Source organism: Saimiri boliviensis, chromosome 17 (assembly GCF_048565385.1).
Source record: "Saimiri boliviensis isolate mSaiBol1 chromosome 17, mSaiBol1.pri, whole genome shotgun sequence".
Lineage (NCBI taxonomy): Eukaryota > Metazoa > Chordata > Mammalia > Primates > Cebidae > Saimiri > Saimiri boliviensis.
In genome coordinates, this window is record NC_133465.1 from 54,038,093 (window position 1) to 54,063,033 (window position 24,941).

The following is a 24,941-nucleotide window of genomic DNA, read 5'->3' on the forward strand; positions in this document are numbered from 1 at the left end:
AAAGTCTCCTATTACTAAGGAAATAGAATCATAAGCTACTCCCCTCTTCCTCAAAAAATACCTTATCAATTTTTGCAGATGAATAATTCTGAAAGGATCTGCTAGTTTCCATTGCGAAAAAGAAAAGCAAGAGAGTAAAGCAAAAATGCATCACTTGGAGACCAGTCCTACATGATGCCTTATACTCGCAAAGTGCTTAACAGTTTACAAAAATTCTAACATATATAATATTATCTCTTAGTGTTCAAATACCTGTGAAGTAGGCAGGGCAAATAATTAGTATCCTCACTTCACATTAAGTTAATAACTTGCCCAGCATCAAAGGATTAATAATTAGTTTTGCTGGCATTAAAAGCCAGGTCTTTGTCTTCCAGTCCACTGCTTACTTTGGCATTGCTAAACATCCAGGCAATACAAACGAGATTGGAGACCTAGTGGTTTTCTAGTGTGTGACATTAAACAACATCTTACTCTATTTGTCCTCACATTCACAGGAGAGTTAATGGAGTCTTACTGCAGGAAGGACCCTATAAATAACATATGGAGCTCTAAAAATATAAAATGTTTTAAAATGATTGAACGGTAACAACAAAAGGAATATTCAGATGAACTCTTCTGAAAGAAAAGCATTTCAGTGCTGACTTTTAATGAACAGAAAGAAGTTTCCTATGAGCTTATACTCTTGTAGGATAATTCCAGAAAGTCAAGGCGGCACTGTGAGATTTTGTCAATGAGTTTAATATATGTCCACAGGTAGTTCATATGAATGCTTAAATTACAAAATTAGCTGCCATGGTCCAAATGTGTGGGACTTTAGGAAAGTTTTTCTTACTCAAGAGATAACAAGACTATCAACTTTGATTTCTAAAATGTATTTTAAAGGTTTGTAAAACAAGGCTAATTCTACAATTATATAATATTAAGTTTTATGTTATTTTTGTTATTTTAATAACTTCATGAACTGTTAAAAATACTACATTTGCATCTCTCAGTTTACATATTTCTGTATTAACCTAGAGAAAAACCCATGTGAAAAGTTTTCATGCAGTTACAAAGGCAGTAGCACATGCTGTTTTCACAGCAACTTGTTGTTATTGCCTTGGAACAGGCCTGCACTAAAGCGTCAACAAAAAATACCCCCCACCCCGCTCCCACCAGAAAACCCAACCCTTACCCATCCCCGGCAAAAATTACCTGGTACAAGCAATGACCTAAAAAATGCTTTCTTAGTAGGAAGCATTTATAAAATGCAGCAATCTGAACAAGCTAAGTGCTCGTGCAGATACGTGGGCCTCTCCTCCAAGAGTTGCTTCCTCAAGGGCGGAAAGAACTCTCAATAGCTAGGAAAGCTCATTTTCAAAAGTATACTTACACATATTTATGGTCATTTCTTTGAAAGAACATACCCAGCCTGAACTATGGAAAAGACAAAAGCAAAGGGAGAAGCAAAGGTACACAGCCGTAACACAGAGAACACAGCTTCTCCATGAACATCCACCAGGCTGTAGCAACCAAGAAGGAAAACCACTTGTGACTTCACATATATCAGTGATCTTACCTAGGTGAAGCATTAATTTTTCATGCATTTGTTACTCAAGAAAATAAACATATAACCACTTAAAATACAGCATTCATGTTGTCATTGGTTCGTGCTATCAGGTTAAGGAAAAACTGGTGCTCCTGTCCCTAGACTTTTCCAACGTCCATGTCAGTATCCTAATGCCTACAGACTTCCTACTAATTCTGTTATCAGCATCTCCCACCTCAAAACATATACTACATTATGTTCTGGGTCCCTGAAATTTCATTACCACATACTGTGTTCTAATTTTTACTTTTTCTCAAGTTTAATGTAGACATACAAGAAAACATCAAGCAATGTTTATTGTGCAATTCCAATCATTATTTGTGGAATACTGGTTTAAAAGCCAGTCTTTATAGCCATTTCAACTGCTTGGTTTAAACAAAAAGCAACAATCTGGTTATCTACCTGTAAATTTCATGGTATTTCTTCAAACACTGAAGTACCAAAAGCACTGATGATTCATATTATAATTTTTAAAATATTTAAAACCTACACAGATTTCATTCCTTTTATAAAATAATCAAAATAATTTGATTATCTGAAAAAAATTCTTGAAACAGAGCCCTTTCAAGGTATCTACAACCTCTGTAAAACTCCAAACCCCAAACAGAGTAGACGATAAAATAAGAATTTCTCAGTTGCCCAAGAGCGTCTGAAATTTCAGGTTGGGAAATGGACTGGTGTTTTTCATGTTTTCTGTGAATTCAGAAGTTACAGGTGGCATCACAACTCAAACCTCTGGGATGACTTTACATGGCTTTCACTTTGATTTGTTTCATTTTCATTTGCTTCTTTTCCAGCTTCTTTTGCTCACGCCTCAACGCAGCTTCCTACCGAAGGGGTAATAGAAAGAGAAAGGGAGCGGGGATGAGAGAGAATTCAAATTAAGCTCTAAACATATGTTTAAAAAAAAATCCAAACTAGAATACTGCATATAGTATTATTCAAAAACTTAGGCTTGCACCATAAGTTAACATTCTAGAAGATAGTTATAAAAATAATTGCCAATACCTATATTGGTAAATGAAAATTACATCAACTTCAAATGAAGCAAAGGGAAATTAAAATCTCAGTTTAGAAAGAAACTACTACAATTAAGCAGGCTTCATTATTCTGGTTTAATTTTTTCTGTTACCAGGAAACACTTAACCCAATGCTCACTGTACCATTCATGATGGCATATCATAAATATACAACTGCCAAAAGACACACTGTACTTTAAGTCAATACACTTTAAGAATCTTGCTCCATCAGGTTATTCATTGCAAATTTCTTCTTAATAGCACAGACAGCATACCTGCACACAATACTTAAATTCATAATGTTCAATATGGGACATTTTCATATTTATCAAATATGATAAAATAAATTTGACAAAAATTATCAAATTCATTATATTTTTATTTAGGAATCAGGAAGTTATATAGAAGAGGAAGAAGGTTCAGGTTGTTATTATGTGGATGAAGAGAAGCCTTAGAGATCAAGTTAAAGTACAACTTTACTGTTGGCCACTAGTGGTCACACCTGATTAAAGCTTATTTCAGCTATAATCTCAAACTTTATATTTTTTGAGTACTGGGGTAGAAATGTCCTCAGAAATAGATTCCTTAACTGGTACAGAATAGAGAAAATAAGGAAGAAGCAGCACAAAGCATATACAGTTCTTCATAGTGCAATAAATTAGGTTTCAAAGGGTGATTTATAAATTCCTGGTTTGGGAACTGCTGTCTTTTTTTTTTTTTTTTTTTTTGAGATAGGGTCTTGCTTTGTCACCCAAACTGGAGTGCAGTGGTACAATCTCAGGTCATTGCGGCCTCTGCCTCCCAAGTTTAAGCAATTCTCCTGCCTCAGCCTCCCTTGTAGCTGGGATTATAGGCACAAGCCACCACACCCAGCTAATTTTTGTTATTTTTAGTAGAGATGGGGTTTTAACCACATTGGCCAGGCTGCTCTCGAACTCCTGATCTCAGGAGATCTGCTCACCTTGGCCTCCCAAAGTGCTGGGATTACAGGCATGAGCCATCACACCTGGCCAGGTCTTGTTCTGTTGCCCAGGGCGATTCTCCTACCTCAGCCTCCTCAGTAGATGGGATTACAGGTGCATGCTACCACGCCCAGCTAATCTTTGTATTTTTAGTAGAGATGGGGTTTCACCATATTGGCCAGGCTGGTCTTGAACTCCTGACCTCAAGTGATCCACCAGCCTCTGCCTTCCAAAGTGTTAGGATTACAGGCATGAGCCACCGTGCCTGGCCTGTCCTGTTTTTCAGAGTTTCGCTCTTGTTGCCCAGGCTGGAGTGCAATGGCGTGATCCCAGCTCACTGCAACCTCCACCTCCCGGGTTCAATGCCAATGTCCTCTTCTCATTGTCCCAACCCCTACCTCCACCACATTCATTCTTTCCCCAGCACTGCCCATCCCTATCTCCCACATTACATATTACACACACATGTATCATGAATAAGAAATACTGGCTGGGCGTGGTGGCTGAGGCTGGTGGGTCACTTGAGAGGTCAGGTGTTCGAGACTAGCCTGGCCAATGTGGTGAAACCTCGTCTACAGTTTGGGAGGCTTAGTTGGGTAGACTACTTCAGAGGTCAGGAGTTTGAGATCAGTCTGCCTATGGTGGTGAAACTTTGCCTCTACGAAAAACACAAAAATTAGCCGGCATGGTGACAGGCACTTGTAATCTCAGCTACTTGGGAGGCTCCGATGTAAGAGTCACTTGAACCCGGGAGGCAGAGGTTGCAGTGAGCCAAGACTGTGCCACTGCACTCCAGTCTGGGTGACAGCATGAATTTGTCTCAAAAAAAAGAGAGAGAGAAATATATTTATGCTAACACATTTAAGAGGCATATGTGCTAAGTCAATATATGTTCAACTTTAATAATAATTCAAAAAATACAAAACAAATGGGATACCATTTCCCCACTACCAGAGTCAGAAAAAAAAATGACAACCAGTTTTTGAAAAGATGTGAGTAAAGAGGAGCTCTCAGGCTGGGCACAGTGGCTGACACCTGTAGTCACAGCACATTGGGAGGCCAAGATGGGAGGATGGCTTAAGTCCCGGAGTTCGAAGCTGCAGTGAGCTACGATTGTGCCACTGCACTCCAGCCTGGGCAACAGAGCAGAACCCTATCTCAAAAATAAAAATAAAAACAAATTAAAAGGAAAAAAAGGAACTTTCATATACTAGTAGAGGAGGTTGGGTGGGTTGTTTTATTGCATTCTCCAGATCTTATTATAAGGTACCCAGACCAGATACTATAAAATGGTAGTTTTAAAAAATTAAATGATTTACATTTACAAGATGCTTACAATCTGACTCAGGTTAAGTTAGAGGCCCGCTCTTCCTTTAACTCATTATAGTTTCAAACCTTAGAAAGAAACGGAGAATCTCCTTTTTAATAGAAAAATGAAAGGCATTACCTATTAATGAATCCTATGTAGATTCTTCACATGTACACATTAAAAAGCCACATTTATTTATAAAGAAGACTGCATAAACTCAGAGCTACATTTTTGAGGGAAAATACCTATCACTAAATCAAGCCAAATAAAACAAACAAACAAAAAATAATAAGAGGGTTAAGATGATGACAGGCCTGAGGTATCCTAGGCAGTTCACTCAACAGCATTGACACTGCTGCCAATACAGGGCTGCACAGCAGCTCACATTTTCTTGGACGCATGACCCCTTTGCTCCTAAGAATATTCTTCAATTATCTCAATATTATTCTCATTAAAATTCACATCTTCCAGAACTTTGTTCTCTCCCTCTGGCTTTTTTTTTTTTTTTTTTTTTTTTGGCTGCCAAGGCTACAGTGCAGTGGTGTGATCATAGCTTACTACAACCTGACTCTCCCAGGTTCAAGTAATCCTTCCACCTTAGTCTCCCAAGTAGCTGGGACTACAGGTGTGCACCACTATGCACAGCTAATTTTTTTTTCTAGTAGAGATGAGACCTCGTGATGTTGCCCAGGCTTATTTGGAGTCATGGGTTCAAACAATCTGCTTGCCTTAGCCTCCTAAAGTGTTGGGATTACAAGTGTGAGCCACTGCACTTGGCCTTTGTTCTTTTTTTTGACCAACATTTACAAGGTTTAAAATTTTAGAGCTGGACTATGGCATCTTATTTCAGAAACATATCAGAACATACTGAGCTTTCAAATATAACATACTCAAAAAAAGCTTTTGAGTTTGAGATTCTAGTTAGGTAAAAAACAGAAAACAAAAATACAAACAAAAATATTAGAAATCTCTAATTCTATATTCAGATTTTAAATTTTACTAAGTTTATTTAGATAATAGGGCATATGTGCTGCCTTCTACTAAAATTTCTAATTTCTTTCTACGAAAGTATTTGGCTTGAAAACTGATAATGGAATTTTCAAAATGAAATTGTGCTGGGGGAACAGGATAATAATAATTTTTCAGGTTCACAGACTCAATGTAGCATGGTTTGAAAAGGAAGGATTACTTATTCTTCTTTATAGTGTTACCAATTGACACAATGTCCCAAATGTTGAGAAAATGCTAAACATTTAGCCTATGAAGATTATTACCGTAATAACCAACAGAACACAGCAGGCATCCTTACAAATCGTAATTTTACCCCAGTGATAAGACAAGTGTGTCTAACCTCTAGCCTGCGCTGTTTCTCAGGATCTTCCTCGTTCATGATTCGCTCCTTCTCTGCTCTTTTTTTCTCCTCCCGCCGAGACTGTGCAGCTTCCTGTCTTTGCACATGTGTAAGCTTCAAGAAGTTCTCCTCTACTCGGGCACGGTTCTTATCTGCTTTTTGTTTGCCCTTCCCCAAGAAACAAAGTGTTTTATAAGAAATCCACTTCTAGCCAATAGCAGCAAAATCCCATTTAGTATTCTTTCATAAAACTACTCCCATTTGACACTTCTAGATCAACTAGCAAAGATTCAGTCACTGAAATAATTGATAGCTGCCCTCCCCTCCGCCCTTGGGAAGAAAACAAAAAAAGGTGCCAATTTAAAAATATAGGCGTTGGGTCTTACTTCTCTGTTGAGTCGGAACTTTTTGGCTTTATCAATAGAATAAATCACCATGTTCATCAGGGGTAGCAGTGCCTCCATATCCTTTGGGTAAGTGTTACCTGAGCCAGGCACTAGAAAACAAAGCCATTTTTCCTACTGAGTTAATGGTAGCATTAATATTTCCGGGTCACCCAACTCTTTTTTTTTTTTTTTTTTTTAAACTTAGACTCATTTCTCTAAGTTTCATAGGCAGTTAAAATGCAGCAGAGAAAATATAAATTAAAATATATAAAAGGTAATTTCTTCTTGAAGAAATCTGGAAATCAGCAAGCAAGCACAGGGTTACAGTTTTGACGTAATTTTAAAGCACAGTTTTGACGTAATTTTAAAGCTATCATTTAGGAGGAAATAATATTCTCCTTAAGGTCATCTCAGACAAAGTGACTAAGAACCCAGAAAGGACCCAGAGTACTTACCATTAAATGTAAACAATAGTGTCCTCTTAGTGTCAGGCAGCTTTAAAGGCTGACCTTCCCTGTCATAAAAGAAAAGGCAATTAAGAGGAAATACAAGAAAGATGTTTTCCATGCACACAAGTCACCCAATTCACTTAGATGAACAGATACCTGCACATAATCAGCACAGTATTTGGCTTGGCATCCCCAAGTCAAATATAATCTCAGAGCCCGAAGGAGCTTTACAGGTCATCTGGTCCACTCGTCTATCTGATGGATGCATTTTCAAGTGATCTTTATCCTATACTTGAACACCTCCAGTGATGTTCCCTCCAGGCAGGGTATATTCCATCTCACCTGGGGAGCCAGAAATGAGCCTATATTTAAGTATAAGGCCCATATTTTAAATAACATTTTTGTTTATTTTGATGGATTTTTTATGTTTAATTTCTAACTCCTATGCTATCTTCCTGCAACAAAGCATCTTATCTTCTCTTTGAGTTAGGCTCAGAATAAATTTAGGGATAATCTACTACAGCATATATAATTTATTTCTGTCATTGAGGATTCCTTTGTAATTTCTGCCTGTATCAATTCTTTGACTATCAATGGCCTTCCCTCCCATATACAAAAGGCTTGATGAAAGCTACAATGTGAAATACTGTCTTCAGCGTCACTGAGTTGAGCAAGACAAGGATGATGCAGCACTATCTAGAGGCATAAGGACCTGAGTAATCTTAGTATACAACTAAAATCCAGATTGGTTCGAATTGTGCTCAACTCCACAGCCTATCAGAGGGTAGGCTTTAACTAAAAATTTAGGTCAGAACCAGTTTCAAACTGAGAATAAATGTAAATAAATATGCTCTCCTGAGACAGGCTGTGAATTCAAAGAACAAATCTAAATCCTGAATATGTACTTCTGAACAGTATTACTATAAAGCTAGAAAACCTATGGGCATTGTGGGCATCTGACAATACGCTAGGAAAGGATACAATCAACTAATTATTCAAAGAGGGAAGCCAGAAAAGGCCGTTTATTATCAAACACACAGATTTGCAATCAGACATAAGTCAAACATCCCACACAAATTATTATCATAAAAAAAGAACCTAAGCTATAAAGTAAAAAAAAAAAAATACCAACTGCATTTTGTTAGTACCAGCCATTCTGTAAGATTCCTGTCCACCTCACTGAGTGAGTGGTGCAAACATGAAGGGAAGCATGCAAACTGGGATAGGGGAGGCTCATTTCTCTCCCATAGGTTTTCAATGACCTCTCCTGATGCATGCAGTCAAAGCAAAGGGAGGAGGCCTGTCACCAACTTCCTTCACACATTTGGTAAGGGATATTGCAGAAGCACCTTACAAGTGTTTCAATACAGAAAGCTAGTGAGGAAAATTAATTTCAGTAATTTTATCTTATACGTACTCTTGCATAATTTTTGGACCAGAGAACTGGTCTGAAAAATGAACAGATTCAATCTTGTCAGCATAGTGTGTTAGAAAGTGAACCATCTGAAAAAAAGAAAATAATATTTCTTAAAAGCAGTATTTAATGCATTTCCCTTTTTTTCATAAAGATATTCACTCTTTGAGTCTGGGTGCAGTGGCTCATGCCAGTAATCCCAGCACTTTGGGAGGCAATCAGATCACTTGAGGCAAGGAGTTTTGAGAATTCAGGATCAGCCTAGCCAACATAGTGAAATCCTGTCTCTACTAAAACTACAAAAAAAAATTAGCTGGGTGTGGTGGCATGCACCCGTAATCCCAGCTATCCAAGAGGCTGAGGCAAGAGAAGCGTTTGAATCTGGGAGGTGGAGGTTGAAGTGAGCTGAGATCACGACACTGCACTCCAGCCTGGGTGACAGAGCAAGACTCTATCTCCAAAAAGAAAAAGAAAGAAAGAAATTCACCCTTCAATCCTCCTTACTTTTATACAATGTCATTCATTAAAGCATGTAAACTTATGTTTGAGACAAGGTCTCGCTCTCTTGCCAAGGCCGGAGTTCAGTGGTGTAATCATAGCTCACCACAGCCTTAACCTCCTGGGGTCAAGTGATCTTCCTGCCTCAGCCTGCTGAGTGGCTGGGACTAAAGGCACACACCACCACACCTGGCTAGTTTTTTATTGTAGAGATTGGGTCTTGCTATGTTGCCCAGGCTGGTCCTGAACCCCTGGACTCCAGTGATCCTCTTGCTTCTACCTCCCAAAGTGCTGAGATTACAAGCATGACCACAGTGCACAGCCAAGACTAAAGTTTTTTTAAATTAAATTTCAGTAAGATAAGGAATCTCTTTAGAATGAAAGCAGTATTCCAGGCCCTGGGCACAGTGGCTCATTCCTGTAATCCAAGCACTTTGGGAGGCCAAGGTGAGTGAATGACTTGAGGCCAGGAGTTCCAGACCAGCCTGGCCAACATGGCAAAACCCCACCCCTACTGGAAAAAAAAAAAAAAAAATGTAGTATTCCTTTTTAGTCATAACAACGATTAAGTTTCTTATTGAGCAGCTGAAAATATTTCTCAAAATAATGTTCGAAACAAGAATGAAAACATAAAGATAATAACTAAAATAATTTCAGGGGATTCTTTATAAACATGTCACCTTAAACTTACATTTATATCTCTGAGTTATCCTATATTCTTATGACACTAAGATCTGTTACTATTACATAACCAAGAGAAAAAAATGGATCTCTCAGCCAGGCACAATAGTGGGCTCTTGCTGAGGCAGGAGGATCACTTGAACCCAGAAGTTTGATGCTGCAGTGAGTTCTGATCACACATATGAATAGCCACTGCACTCCAGCCTGGGCAACATCTCAAGACCCCATCTTTTTAAAAACAAACGATGAGGGCTCTCTACAAATCCCTCTTCTCCCACACAAACTGGAGCTCAAAAAAAAACAAAACAAACAACAAAAAAAAAAACTAAACTAAATGACATGATAAAAAAGATTAAAAGCTATACTCCCTTTTCAAAAAAAACTGAAAGTCATTAGCATTCCCAGGAACAATTTGCTCTTGATTTAGATAAACTGACTCATCAAATTGTCCTTTTGACAAGCTAATTTATTGCCTAAAGAAGATATTTTAATATTGGTATGGGAAAATAAAGTATAACTGGTACATTGCCATAAAATGATGAACTTGTACAATGAGACTAGTGTCCTGTAAATGCCAAGGCCTGGCAAATGCATGTCTTCTGTTGCATTTACCTTTGTATCCATCATCCCGTCTGTGACTTCTCCCATCTCTGACAGGATGGCCAAAGAGTCTGGCAGTCCATACTTTGCTCCAGACTTAGGTTTATCACTACAAAACTCACTCTGGAGGAAGAAGTATTTGAAAGTAAGACATGACCTTTTATTATGCAATGAAGCTGAACATCTGTGTGCTAAAGAGACACAGTTCTATATATATTTGAGTTGGAGCAACTTGGCATACCAAATCCTGCATCTCTTTCTGTAGCCGCACCAAGGCTTTCCGTGTGCCAACAGCAAATACGTAGGTATCCATGTCTTCATCATTCATAGTTACTTTTATTTGCTTTAAAAAATGTAAAAAACAACAAAATTCACCTGTTAGGTTTTGCGATAGGCAGATTTCTAAATGACCCTTAAGATTCCCTCCCCACTGGTGTATATATTCTCTCTTTAAATGATTGGGATTTGCAAATACGATAGAATATTTACCCCCATAATCAGGCTGTTTTATGGCAGAAGGTCCCTAATCAGCTAACTTGGAATTAACCAAAAGGGATGTTATCTTGGATATACCCAACCTAATCAAGCAAGTCCTTAAAAGGGACTATAGCCCTACTTGAAGAAGAAAGTCAAAATATGAAAGGGCTTATGGGAATGTTGGGGGTTGGGGAACAAATGGTAAGGACCAAGGGTGCTTATGGTAAGGGCCTAAGGACCTTAGGAACTGAGTGGGTCCTAGTTGACAGGTAGCAAGAAAATAGGGACTACAGTAGTTCGTGCCTTTAAGCCTAGCTACCTGGGAGGCTGAGGCAGGAGGACTGCTTGATGCTAGCAGTTTGAGACCAGACCTGATCTGTAATAAAGAAAAAAAAAGGCCAGGCATGGTGGCTCACACCTGTAATCCTAGTACTTTGGGAGGCAAAAGCGAGAAGACTGCTTGAGCCCAGGAGTACAAGACCAGCCTAAGCAACATATAATGGGACCTCATCTCTACAAAAAAAAAAAAAAAGAAGAAGAAGAAAAATTAGCCAGGCATGGTGGGGAATGCCTGTAGTCCCAGCTACTCAAGAGACTGAGGCAGGAGGATCGACTGAGCCCCAGGAGGTGGAGGCTGTAGTAAGTGATGATCATGCACTGCATGCTAGGTGATAGAACAAGACCCTGTCACAAAAAAATTGCAAAAGAAAAAAAAAAAGGAAAAGAGGAAACCAACCCTCACAAGGAACTGAATTCTGCCAACAACCTGAATGACCTTGAGGACTCTAAGCTTCAGAGAACTCTAGCCTGAATGACATCTTGATTTCAGCTTGTTAAAACCCTAGAGAACCCACTCAACCCATGCTGCACTTCTGATCTTCAGAAACTGTGACATAATAAATGTGTTGTTTTAAGCTGCTAAATTTGGGTAATTTGTTACGCAGCAATAGAACATGAATACAGCTTCACTCAAGTCAAAAAATAACAAATAATAGGAACCTAAAGAAGCAAAATCATATACATAGAATAATGTGGAATACATTGAAATATATATGGTTTTATCCCACGTTTTTAGGAGTAGCATAGAACTCCTAAAACTCTTAGAATTTCCTGAATTACAAGGCTATTTTTCACTCCTTATACTGAACCCCTTTTAATCACACCTGAGTTTATTCCTTTATTTTTTTGAGACAGAGTCTCACTCTGTTGCCCAGGATGGAGCAATCTCAGCTCACTACAACTTCTGCCTCCTGGGGTCAAGCGATTCTCCTACCTCAGCTTCCTGAATAGCTGGGATTACAGGTGTGCACCACCATGCCCAGCTAATTTTTGTATTTTTAGTAGAGATGAGGTTTCACCATGCTGACCAGCTGGTCTCAAACTCCTGACCTTGTGATCTGCCTGCCTTGGCCTCCCAAAGTAATAGGATTACAGGTGTGAGCCACTGCACCCAGTCACACCTGAGTTTATCTGCCGAGGCGGGTGGATCACTTGAGTCAGGAGTTCAAGACCAGAGTGTATTTTTAGTCCCTACTAAAAGTACAAAAATTAGTCAGGCGTGGTGGCGGGCACCTGTAATCCCAGCTACTTGGAAGGCTGAGGCAGGAGAATTGCTTGAACATGGGAGGCAGAAGTTATAGTCAGTCAAGATTGCACTACTGCACTCTAGCCTGAGAAACAGAGTAAGACTCCATTTCGAAACACAAAAAACAAAACAAAAAGAAATAATTCAGTCTGTACACAGAAAACCAGCAGGAAGAATACACACCACTTGATCACTCAATGGCCTCATCATTCGGGCCAGTACATTCAATAAGTCTTGTCTCTTGAGGAACTGAAAAAAATGAAAGAAGCCAGTTAATCCAACTGCAACTCCTATTTGGTATATAGAAAGGGCCTTGGCAGGAGAATCAAATGCTTTGTCAAATATACTTTACGACACATTTGCCAATTAGTACAAATATCACTTTTAGACCTCATTTTAAGTCAAACATGAAGGGATAAGATGTTGAATTGAGGAGGCTGGGAATCACAGCTGGACAAAATTAAATGAAGATATATGTTGTACAAGAAGTTTCCTACTTACCCTAAGTTGGATAAGCATGCCCTCACAGCATACTCGACCAGAACACCACAGGTTATAGATGTGCTCGTTCTCCTGGTTCAACTTTCCCGTGCTTGTGGCTTCCTTGTTAGTTCCATCATCCCCTAGGGGTAAAACAACTTAATGTGACTCAACAGAAAATGCCCAGGCCTGGCTGGGCACAGTGGCTCATACCTGTAATCCCAGCACTTTGAGGGAAAAAAAAAAAAAATTAGCCAGGCACAGTGGCTCGCACCTGTAGTCCCAGCTAATCAGGAGGCTGAGCCAGGAGAATTGTTTGAACCTGGCAGGCAGAGGCTGCAGTGAGCCGAGATCGTGCCATTGCACTCCAGCCTGGGTGACAGAGCGAGACTCCATCTCAAAATGATCATAGCTTTAGGGTAGCAATACTTTGCTGTCCTACAGAACTCTGTTTGGACAAGGACTAAAATAGATTAGCACTGTTCTTTTTACTACTAAAACTATTCTCTATAAGAAGAAACATGTACTTAGTTTAATGATGATCAGCTTGGATTTTAAGTCTGTCAGAGTACACACAAAATGGGAAAAAATCAGTTTAAATATCTCTGCCAAAAGTTAAAAAAAAACCTCCTATGGAGTGAATAAAAAATAACATTAATATAAACTACTCAACAATTCTTCACTGTGTCTCCTGTGAATTAACGTTAACCAAGTATTCTTTTCCAATGCAAAATGATAACTGGGTCTTATCAATGGTATTAAGAGTTGTATTTTAGATCTAGAAAAAAGCTCAAATTCCAATACTTTCTCTCTTCATTTAATTCATTAAGTATACAAAATAAATTGCTCAACCTCACAAGGGAAAACAGACTGATACACCAAATGAAAAAAAGCAAAAGGAAGCAGAAGGAGCCAAATAATATGGAGGATTATTATTTTTTCTTTTTTTCAAATTTCCTGGTCAAAACATACTCTGAAGTACTATGATATAGTGGAGACAGGGTGGACTTTGGAAATTGGTAGATAGGTTCTGATATCTCAGTCGCAATTTAATAACTTAAGTTTTAACATTTCTGCCCTTAGTTTCCTCCTTAGGAAAATAGCAACTATATCCAACTGACAGTGTTGTTCCAAAAAGTAAATAAGAAACACTGCATGCAAAGTATCTAGCATAATATATAAACATTAGTGTGTTGCAGAGCAGGTGGGTACATGCTTACTATTAAAGAGAAATAAGGTGCTAAAATGCCAAACAGATGAATGTGAGGTTAGTCCACCTCATTCCCTACATTGCAAAACTGCAGAGGTTTCTTGAAGTCCTTCAGTGTATATTTCAGCAGTGGATCCAAAACTCAAGTGTCCAGACTCTGAGGGAATTTTGAGGAACTTTCAATTTCTAAAGGATGAACTGAAAGGATCTATCAAGCTATCTAAAATGTCACACTTTCTTGGTTTCCATCAGAATTTTCTCAACTTGTTTTGAAAACATTACATTATTCTAATTAGAAGCTGTTTAGCAATTTTACTGCTAATGAGAAAATTATTAAATACGATATATTCCTTTTTAGAGACAGGGTCTCATTTTGTCACCCAGGTTGGAGTGTAGTAGCATAATCCTGGCTCACCGCAGCCTCGAATTCCTTAGCTCAATCCTCCCACCTCAGCCTCCTGAGTAGGTGGGACCACAGAAGCACACCACCGTGCCCTGCTTATCTTATCGTATCTTAACATTTTTAGAGTTTGTGTTGCCCAGACTTGTCTTAAACTTCTGGCTCCTGATAATCCTCCCACCTTGACCTTCCAAAGCACTGGAATTAGAGGCATGAGCCATTGCACCTGGCCAAAAAACAGGATCCTTAAAGCTGAGTGTAGTAGCTCATGCCTGTAATCCCAGCAATTTGGGAGGCCAAGGCAGGCAGATTGCTTGAGCCCAGGGGTTCGAGACCAGCCTGGGCAATATGGTAAAACTCTGTTTCTACAAAAAATACAAAAATTAGCTGGGTATGGTAGCATGTGCCTGTAGTCCTTTCTACTCTTGAACCTGGGAGGTTGAGGCTGCAATGAACCATAATCATACCACCACACATAAGCCTGGGTAACATATTGAGACTTTGCCTCAAAAAAGTGAAAATAAAAAATAAAAAAAACAAGTGGGGAATCCTTGATAGAAAAAAACAACGTACCCTCTTTGGTATTCCACGAAATCAGTTAGATGCTTATACTAGCGGTAATACATCATCTTTACCAGATATTTTCAAGCAAGAAGGTGGACTGACATTGACCTCACTTACCCACTAAAGTAAAGTTGCTCTCCAAAAGCTCCCTATGAGTGTTAAACCAGGCCTGTGCAAGGCGACTGTTTTTATTCTTCCCAATGATGTAATTCATGATATAAGCGAGCAGACCAGTCACCATCAAAATTTCTAGATAATAACTCTCCCAGCTGTTCTGGAGGTGTGCAGGAACCTAAAGAAGCAGAATCATTTCTTTAAATGTTGGCTGAGACTGAAGAATGGAGTCTAACTCATGGGAGAAAGAATGAGAAAATCCATAAACAGAAGGGATACTTCAGAAATCTGTTATTGAACATGGTTATACTTTGAAAAATAGGCCCAGTTTACCTTTCTAGGCCAGGTTTATCAAAGATTCTTGAAGGAAATACAAGGACAATGAAATGGGATAAAAAGCTAAAAAGCCCTTTGTATTAAACTTGGTCCTTAATCCCCCAAATAAATTCAATGTAGTATATATCACCAAGGAATACATTTTACTTATTCCTTAAGTAAAACTAGGAGGCCTAGAGTGATAAGTATGGGTTGCTTCTCTAGGTGTTGATTTTTATCAGAAGAACTGATGTCAAACTCTTTCCCAGCTCCCACTATTACATTAATACCAACTATATGTCATTAATTATATTTCTAGGATTAATGACAAGACATTTGGTTGTTTAGTTGGGAATTCAGAACCTTGGATACCTACATCAACAATTGTTATTGGGTCTTTATTTTTGCTAGAAGAAGTATCTGGTTTGTCTTCATAACCTTCAAATTCTTCATCATCATATGGTTCACTCTCGGTATCTCCCTCCTACAAAAATGAGGTATCATCTGTTTTCCTCTACAAATGTCACCAGCAGCTGTGTCTCATTTTGTTGGCAACATTTGTTGAAGAAAACAGAATGTGTAAGCAGCAAGCACAGAACACAGATGTTACATGTTTTTAACAAAATGACTGGGTACAAATTTCAGCTTAAGATGAAAAAGCTCTGGAGACCAGCATGTAGTACAGTATGGTGACTACAGTTAATAATGTATTATGTAGATTTGAAATCTGCTAAGGGAATAGATCTGAATATTCTCAACACACACATACACATGAAGGCAACTATGTTAATTAGCTTGATTGTGGTAAGCATTTCACAATTTTTTTTTTTCTAGCCTCGCTCTGTCACTAGGCTGGAGTGCAGTGGTGTGATCTGGGCTCACTGCAACCTCTACCTCTTGGATTCAAGTGATTCTTCTGCCTCAGCCTCCTGAGTAGCTGGGACTACAGGCTTACACCACCATGCCCAGCTAATTTTTGTATTTTTAGTAGGGACAGGGTTTCACCATGTTGGTCAGGATGATCTTGATCTCTTGATCTCATGATCCACCCGACTTGGCCTCCCAAAGTGCTAGGATTACAGGTGTGAGCCACCGCACCTGGTCAGCATTTCACAATGCATAGGTATACCAAAATACTAATGTTGTGCACCTTAAATATATACAATTTTTATTTTTCAGTTACACCTCAATAAAGCTGGGGATCACCCAAAACACCGAAATGATGACTCCCCATGCTTTTGATTGCAAAGTTCTTTTTTTTTTTTTTTTTTTTTCTTGGAGACAGGGTCTTGCTCTGTCACCCAGGCTGAAGTACAGTGGCTTGATCTCAGCTCACTGCAACCTCCACCTCCCAGGTTCAAGCGATTATTCTGCCTCAACCTCCCGAGTACCTGGGATTACAGGCATGCGCCACCATGCCCAGCTAACTTTTGTACTTTTAGTAGAGACGGGTTTCATCATGTTGGGCAGGCTGCTCTCAAGCTGACCCAACCCCTGCCAACAGTCATCTCAAAATCATCAGGTATATGAATTTCTCCTGACCTAAGGTGATCTGCCTGCTTCGGCCTCCCAAAGTGCTGGGATTACAGGCATGAGCCACCATGCCCAGCCAACTGCAAAGCTCTAAATGATACAATTCTCATCCACAAACAGTATCTGTTCTCCAACCCCTCTTCCAGTCAGGGTTTCAATAATACAAAATTCATTCTATGAATGTAAAAGGTAGAAACTTACGACAAAACATTCAGAAGAGCTCTACCTACTGAATGAAAATGAAGATTCCAGACAATAAAGGTCTCTGAGCCTGAAGATTAATTTTAATGTTTGGGAAAAGTGCTAGTTACAAATTTTTCCAAGAAATCAATAAAAAGAGCCTCACCTGGGTATCTACATCTTCAAAATCTCCTTCTTGGTTTTCATCCTGCCCTTCTAACTCCACAGTGGTCTCGTCTTCATCATCTTCAGTGGTTATGACTCGTTGAGGAGATTCAGTAACAGAGTCTTCCATGACATCCTCGAATTCAGCAAAGTCATTATCATCATACTCTACTATGTCCTCCTCATCCTCAAAATCGTCAAACTTGGCTTCAGAGACACTCCCAAACACCAGAAGGATGACACAGAAAATGTATAGGACTTTCATTGCACCTTGAGAAAGAAGCTTAAAAAAAAAGAGAGAACCCCAAAATGGACTGCCATTCTATACATACTGATCAGATTTCAGAAATAGTAAAAATTTATAACCCTCTCCTGCTTTTCTCTTATTCAGTACTATTAGATTCAGATCACATTATATAAAGAACAACAAAATGAGGCTTCGGTTCTAGTCTGGATCCTGGCACTAGATATCTGTAAAATCTTCAACAAGTAATCAAGTCATTTATTTTTTTTTTTGAGATGAAGTTTTGCTCTTGTTGCCCAGGCTGGAATGCAATGGCGCAATGTTGGCTCACTGCAACCTCCGCCCCCCAGGTTCAAGCGATTCTCCTGCCTCAGCCTCCTGAGTAGATGGAATTATAGGCACGTGCCACCATGCTGGGCTAATTTTTGTGCTTTTAGTAGAGATAGGGTTTTACCATGTTGGGCAGGTTGGTTGTGAACTGCTGACCTCAGGGTGATCGGCCTGCCTCGGCCTCCCAAAGTGCTGGGATTACAAAGGCAGGAGCCACTGGCCCGGCCCAAGTCATTTAATTTCTTTAGGTTGAGTTTCCTAAAACACTCTGTCCATTTACACAGAGTATTTAATAAGCATTTTTTGAGGGCCTATTAAAAAGCTTTCTATAGGAAATGAGGAGGTAAAAATGAATAAACAGGCCAGGTGTGGTAGCTCACACCTGTAATCCATTCTTACTTCACAGGCCTCCTCTGAAGCTGACCCAACCCCTCCCTATAGTCATATTAAAATCATCAGGTATCTGAATTTCTCTAATTGCATATTAATATCAATCACATTTTTTCTAGTCTTGCTTGTTGAAAAGAACAAGATATCTAATGTTTGCCTTCTTTTTCCTTTGAAATCTATCAGCCATCAAATCCTGGTGTTTCCTTCTTTGACTTCCACAGCCACTACAATCCAAGTTACCCCCACCTGCTGAAGAGCCACTACGTTATTCTAAATGGTACCCCTGTCTTAACATTCTCCCTACTCCCTACTTTTCCTCCCTAAAACCACCAACATGTTTCTAAAACACAACTTTTGTTACATATAAGGATTCAATAATCATCAAAGGCTAACCAATTATTGCAAAGTAATATAAAAACACTTTTGGCATTCGCTGCTTTTCACCATGATCCTACTGTAATTAAATGTACCATCACTAAGCATATCACCACAGTAGATACTACGCCAAAATAAAGCACAATTCCTGAACTGAACATAAATTTGCACAGGAATTTGGCTTTAAGGACATGTACTATAATATTGTTTATGATGGTGAAATTTTGAAACTATGTGGTTAAACTATGGATGCATCAAAAAACAAAGTTATTGTTGTCCATTAAAAATTGTTACACAGGATGGTGGCTCTCCCCTGTAATCCCAGCACTTTGGGAGACTGGAATGGGTGGATTGCTTGAGCCCAGGAGTTCAAGACCAGCCTTGGCAACGTGGCAAAACCCCATCTCTACAAACAAACAAACAAACAAAAAACAAAAATTAGCTGGGTGTGATGGTATGTACCTGTAGTCCTAGCTACTCTGGGGGCTTCTGTGAGAGGATTGCTTGAGCCCAGGAGATCGAGGCTGTAGTGAACTGTGATCATGCTACTGCACTCCAGCCCGGGTGACAGTGAAACCGTGCCTCAAAACAAAACACAAATAACAAAAGAAAAACCCCAAAGTAATTTAAAAAAAAAAGTTACACAGCCTGGGCAACATAGTGAGACTTCCTCTCTACAAAAAAAATTTTTTTAATTACCCAAGTCTCACAGTTAGTTGCTCATTCCTGTAATCCCAGCACTTTGGGAGGCCAAGGTGGGCAGCAGATCCAGACCAGCCTGGACAACATGATAAAACCCAGCCTCAAGTAAAAATATTTTAAAAATTAGCCAGCACGGTGCCATGCGTCTGTAATCCCAGCTACTTGGGAGGCTGAGATATGAGAATTGCTTGAACCTGGGAGGCAGAGGTTGCAGTGATATGGGAGTGTCCCACTGCACTCTCACCTGGACAAACACCGGGAGATTGTCTCAAAAAAAAAAAAAGCCAAGTCTGGTGGTGTGCACCTGTAGTCCAGCTATCCTGATGGTTGCGGTGGGAGGATCACCTAAGCCCAGGTAGTTGAGGCTGCAGTGAGCCACGATCTCACCATTGCACTACAGCCTGGGTAACAGAGCAAGAGAGACCCTGTCTAAAAGAAAAAGAAAAAACCCAAAATGCTACAAATGAAGTTGGAACCCAGATTGTTATAGAAGCAAACGCACATAAAGAGAAGGTTTGGCTGGGCACAGTAGCTAACGCCTATAATCCCAGCACTTTTGGAGGCTGAGGCGGGTGGATAACCTGAGGTCAGGAGTCTGGGACCAACCTGGCCAACATGGTTAAACCCTGTCTCTACTAAAAATATAAAAAATTAGCCGGATGTGGTAGCACGCACCTGTAATCCCAGACACTTGGGAGGCTGAGTAAGGCAGGTGAATCACTTTAACCCAGGAAGCGGAGGTTGCAGTGAACCAAGATCACGCCACTGCACTCGAGCTGGGCGACAAAGCAAGACTCCATCTCAAAAAAAAGAAAAGAAAAAAAAGGTTTGGCAGGGCGCTATGGCTCACACCTGTAATCCCAACACTTTGGGAGGCCGAGGTGCACAGACCACCTGAGGTTAGAATGGAGTCTCAGTTACTCGGGAGGCTGAGGCTGAGGATCGCTTGAATCAGGAGGTGGATGTTGCAGTGAGCCAAGACAGCGCCACTGCACTCCAGCCTAGGCAGCAAGAGTGAAACTCTATTTCAAAAAAAAAAGAAAGAAAAAAAGAGAAGAAAAAACTTTAATAGGGGTGTCCAATCTTTTGGTTTCCCTGGGTCACACTAGAAGAATTGTATTGGGCTACCCATAAAATACACTAACACTAATGATAGCCAATATGCTAAAAAATATCCATTAATGTTTTAAGAAAGTTTATGAATTTGTGTTAGGCCACATTGAAAGCTGTCTTGGGTCAGGTTGGACAGGCTTGGTTTACAAAAACATACATCTACATACAAATAGTAGTTAGCTTGTATGGTAGAATTCTCGGTATTTTGTCTTTATTTTTCTTTATATTTATTTATTTTTTTTTTTTGAGGCAGAGTCTTCCTCGCTCTGTTGCCCAGGTTCGAGTACAGTGGTGTAATCTCAGGTCACTACAACCTCCGCTTCCTGGGTTCAAGCAATTCTTCCGTCTCAGCCTCCTAAGTAGCTGGGATTACAGGTGCCCACTACCACGCCCAGCTAATTTTTTTGTAGTTTTAGTAGAAGTGGGGCTTTACAATGTTGGCCAGGTTGATCTCAAACTCCTGACCTCAGGTAATCTGCCTGCCTTGGCCTCCCAAAGTGCTGGGATTATAGACATGAGCCACCGTGTCCAGCCTAATTTTTTTTTTTCTATACTATACTTTTGTCAATCGAGAAGAGGCATTGCAGACTGAGAAACAGGTGTGGTATGGAGGCCTGAAATAGCATATTTCAGGAGTCTGTTATGATAGGGCATTGGCTTTGTAGATTCAGGTGGAATAAAAGAAGCTGGAAAGGCCTTCAGGGGCCAGGTCATGATGAAATCATTACTGGCAACTTTAGGGAAGTGGTAAGGATGGAAGCCATAATTCAGGGAGTTGAGTACTAACAGAGATGAGAGTATGGCAAACAGAAGTATGTACTACTTTTTTAAGGTGCTCTGAGAAGGCAAATATTCTAAATCTCATTTATAGCACTGACACTTCTTAAAGAAATCAGTTTAATATCAAAGGTTATTGTCCAATACCTTGCAATCTATAGATACTCAAGGAATTAAATGCTCCTAAAGGCCTGGTGCAGTGGCTCATACCTGTAATCCCAGCACTTTGGGTGGCTGATGTCAGCAGATAAACCGAATTCAGGGGTTTGAGACCGGTCTGGCCAACATGGTGAAACCCCATCTCTACTAAAAATACAAAAAAATTTAGCCAGGCACGCCTGTAATCCCAGCTACTTCAGAGGCTGAGGCAGGAAAATTGCTTGAACTTGGGAGGTGGTAGTTGCAGTGAGTCAAGATCATACCACTGCACTCCAGCCTGGATGACAGAGCTGAGACTCCGTCTCCAAAAAAAAAAAAAAAAAAAAAAGAAAGGAAAAAAAGAACGCCACGTGTGGTGGCTCATGCCTGTAATCCCAGAACTTTGGAAGGCTGAGGCAGGTGGATCACGAGGTCAGGAGCTCAAGACCAGCCTGGCTAACATGGTGAAACCCCATTTCTATTAAAAATACAAAAGTTAGCCGGGCCATGGTGGCGTGTGCCTGTAATCCCAGCTACTAAGGGGGCTGAGGCAGGAGAATCATTTGAACCTGGGAAATGGAAGTTGCTGTGAGCCAAGATCGTGCCACTGCACTCCAGCCTGGGCAACAGAGTGAGACTCTGTCAAAAAAAAAAAAAAAGAAAGAAAGAAAAAAAAGAAATTAAATGCTCTTAGGATTAAAGTTCATAAAATTTGAAAGGTACAAATGATTTTGAGAATTGCCATAAAGAATAGGCCCATAGTACAGTAGGCCCTATCCATGGGTTCCACATCTGTGGATTCAACCAACCACAGATTGATTGAACATATTTGGGGAGGGGGAAACAATTTAAAAAATACAAATAAAAAATAAAAAATATAGTATAACAATTATTTACACAGTATTGACATTGTATTAGGTATTATAAGTAATCTAGAGATAATTAAAATATATGGGAGGAGGTACGTAGGTTATATGTGAATACTACACCATTTTATATAAAGGACTTAACTATCCCTGGATTTTGGTATTCTCAATGGGTCCTGGAACTAATCCCCCGTAGATATCAAGGGAGGACTATACATCTTGTCCACACTAGTTGATCCTTCAGGTTAGCATCAAGGGAAGGCATACTGCCTTGTCAATGCCAACCTCAAAGAGGTTTGGGAGGGGTCTCTAAACACCCCTAGCTTCCTTTAACATCTTTTATTAATGTCTTTAAACTCTGGAATGTATATTTTCCACTTCTACTAGTCCTAAGGGTCATCAGTCCTCTAAATTACTACCTGTTAAAGTTTCTCTCAGTTTTCCTAGGCTTTCTCTCTAGTTCTCATGTTGTGATATTTGGTCAAAAGTGGAAGAAATATGGAAAAAGAGCAAATACTTTGGTGGAATTAGATGGTTTAAAATGTCAGCTCTAGGCTGGGCATGGTGGCCCACGCCTGTAATCCCAGCACTTTGGGAGGCCGAGGTGGGTGGATCATTTGAGGTCAGGAGTTTGAGACCAGCCTGGCCAACATAGTGAAACCCCACCTCTACTAAAAATACAAAAATTAGCTGGGCATGGTGGCAGGCACCTGTAATCCCAGCTACTTGGGAGGCTGAGGCAGGAGAACTGCTTGAACCCGAGAGGTGGAGGTTGCAGTGAGCTGAGATTGCAACACTGCACTCCAGCCTGGGTGACAGAGTGAGATTCTGTCTCAAAAATAAATAAATAAATAAATAAATAAATAAATAAATAAACTGTCAGCTCTACCATTTACCAGCAATACGACCTTAGCCTAACTACTTAAAATTCCTTGTTCTCCACATATGAAAAAGGGATACCATTTGCTACTTGCCTCTTAGGGCTGCAGAGTATTACAGAAGACATGTACCAAGTTTTAAAACACTGCCTGGCACATAGAAGGCGCTCAATAAATATTAGTTGCTGTACCTTCCTTGTACCGTGTGTTATGAACGCCCGTTAAGTTAAAAGATTTCATAGTTAGTATTTTCCTTTTCAAATCCTACTCTTAAAATTTTTTTTTCAGCCGGGCGCGGTGGCTCAAGCCTGTAATCCCAGCACTTTGGGAGGCCAAGGCGGGTGGATCACGAGGTCAAGAGATCGAGACCATCCTGGTCAACATGGTGAAACCCCGTCTCTACTACAAATACAAAAAATTAGCTGGACATGGTGGCGCGTGCCTGTAATCCCAGCTACTCAGGAGGCTGAGGCAGGAGAATTGCCTGAACCCGGGAGGCGGAGGTTGCGGTGAGCCAAGATCGTGCCATTGCACTCCAGCCTGGGTAACAAGAGCGAAACTCCGCCTCAAAAAAAAAAAAAAAAAAAAAATTTTTTTTCAAATAGAAGCAACTAAAGGTTAACACTGAAACAGTCAACTTGATTAACAGCTTGCCAAAAGATCTGATCATTTCAAATCGAATTTCCACTTAGAATGTTCACACCATAGAAACACTTCTGAGATAACTCAGCACTATAATGGGACTCCTTCAAGGTTATTTAGGTTAAAACGATCCAAGCCATTTTTACCTTGGCTTTCCCTCTCAGAAGTCTCTGCTGCACCTGTCAACTCATTTCTCAAATGCGCAAGTCCTTGCCAGGCTACCCAAGCGCTGACTCCTGAAGCAAGCAACACAGGACCAAGGAAAGCACAAGCACTAACAAGTCTGGTTTGATTATTTTCTGCAAGCTCATCCAATAGTTCCTCAGCGACTGAGTCCAGACTTGAGGAAAGAGGACTCAGTGAGGCCATGATTCCTTGTTGTCATTTTAGATTAGGCCTTTCTGACAACGGCCAGAACGAGTATTCTGGAAATCATGCAGTCTTTCCTCTGTCTCCTTGTACGTGTTGGATAAAAACATGTTTCATGTTAGAAACCCCCAGAAGAGACTGGCCACAGAGGTTGTTGCTTCTATTAAAACTTCCTTGCCTAGTTTCTCCCCACCTGAGAGAATCTATACATCCTAATGTCATCCTGCGGCACACTCCGTACGTTTCCTCTAACTCTGCCCTTCTGGCTATCATTTGCTTATAGCTCCGTAGGGCAGTTCCCTCAAAACCATTGCAATTATCTCAACCCATAAAAGACCAACAGAAAGTGGGCCTTAGGGTGAACAGAGATTTTTAAAGGGTAACAGTTTTTTAAAAATTAAGCCCGGAGAGGAGAGAAGGCGCGGGGACCGATGCCTGTCACCATCGGCCGGACTTAAGAGTTGGCTGAGAAACCGGACCAGGCTACAGGCCACGCAATTCGGAGTCACAGCTCGGCCTGACCCGGCCCCGCCGACGAACGCGTCCTGGCCCGCTCCCTATCTATGGCCGAGGCCAAAACGCGGCCCAGTGCCCCTGCGTCCACCACCCCCGCCTCGCCTGCCTCTTGGCCTGGCCGCCGCCTCCGCAATCGCCGCGGTTTTACTGCCCCGGATGCCCCCAGGACACAGCCATACCCGATAGCTCAGTCACGCCGCACCTATCTTCACTTAGCACCAGCCGTCCGTGACGTAGAATGCGAGCGGCTCGTCCGCGCCTGCGCGCAGCGTGCAGGGCGGGACGCAGCCCTCGCGACCGCGCGAGACCTCCCGCTCCCGC

The 24,941-nt window shown here is 40.5% G+C and overlaps 1 protein-coding gene across 3 annotated transcripts; it reads right to left on the bottom strand.

Annotated features, from left to right (window-relative positions):
* Positions 1-717: 717 nt before the first annotated feature.
* Positions 718-24,932, bottom strand: CCDC47 (coiled-coil domain containing 47). 3 transcript variants are annotated; one of them, XM_003942446.4, is made up of 13 exons: positions 24,800-24,932; positions 17,282-17,563; positions 15,779-15,886; positions 15,091-15,265; positions 12,821-12,942; positions 12,503-12,568; positions 10,499-10,600; positions 10,270-10,380; positions 8,482-8,567; positions 7,071-7,129; positions 6,616-6,725; positions 6,230-6,397; positions 718-2,415 (listed from the first exon to the last, which is right to left on the bottom strand). In XM_003942446.4, the coding sequence occupies exons 2-13, from the start codon at positions 17,543-17,545 to the stop codon at positions 2,335-2,337; spliced, it is 1,452 nt and encodes a 483-aa protein (XP_003942495.1). In that variant the 5' UTR covers positions 17,546-17,563; positions 24,800-24,932; the 3' UTR covers positions 718-2,334. The 3 variants fall into 3 exon arrangements, with proteins under 3 accessions (XP_003942495.1, XP_074244932.1, XP_074244933.1); XM_074388831.1 differs by lacking the exon at positions 24,800-24,932 and adding an exon at positions 23,882-24,602; XM_074388832.1 differs by lacking the exon at positions 24,800-24,932 and adding an exon at positions 19,997-21,666.
* Between the last annotated feature and the right edge of the window lie 9 nt (positions 24,933-24,941).

Bases quoted from the DNA above. Each gene is read 5' to 3' on its own strand.
- CCDC47 (XM_003942446.4), bottom strand. From the start codon at position 17,545: ATGAAAGTCCTATACATTTTCTGTGTCATCCTTCTGGTGTTTGGGAGT. The intron at 10,601-12,502 runs GTGTGTATTCTT...CATTTTTTAAAG, and splicing joins GGCCATTGAGTGATCAAGTG to CAAATAAAAGTAACTATGAA. The intron at 6,726-7,070 runs GTAAGTACTCTG...TTTGTTTTCTAG, and splicing joins ACTATTGTTTACATTTAATG to TGCCTGGCTCAGGTAACACT.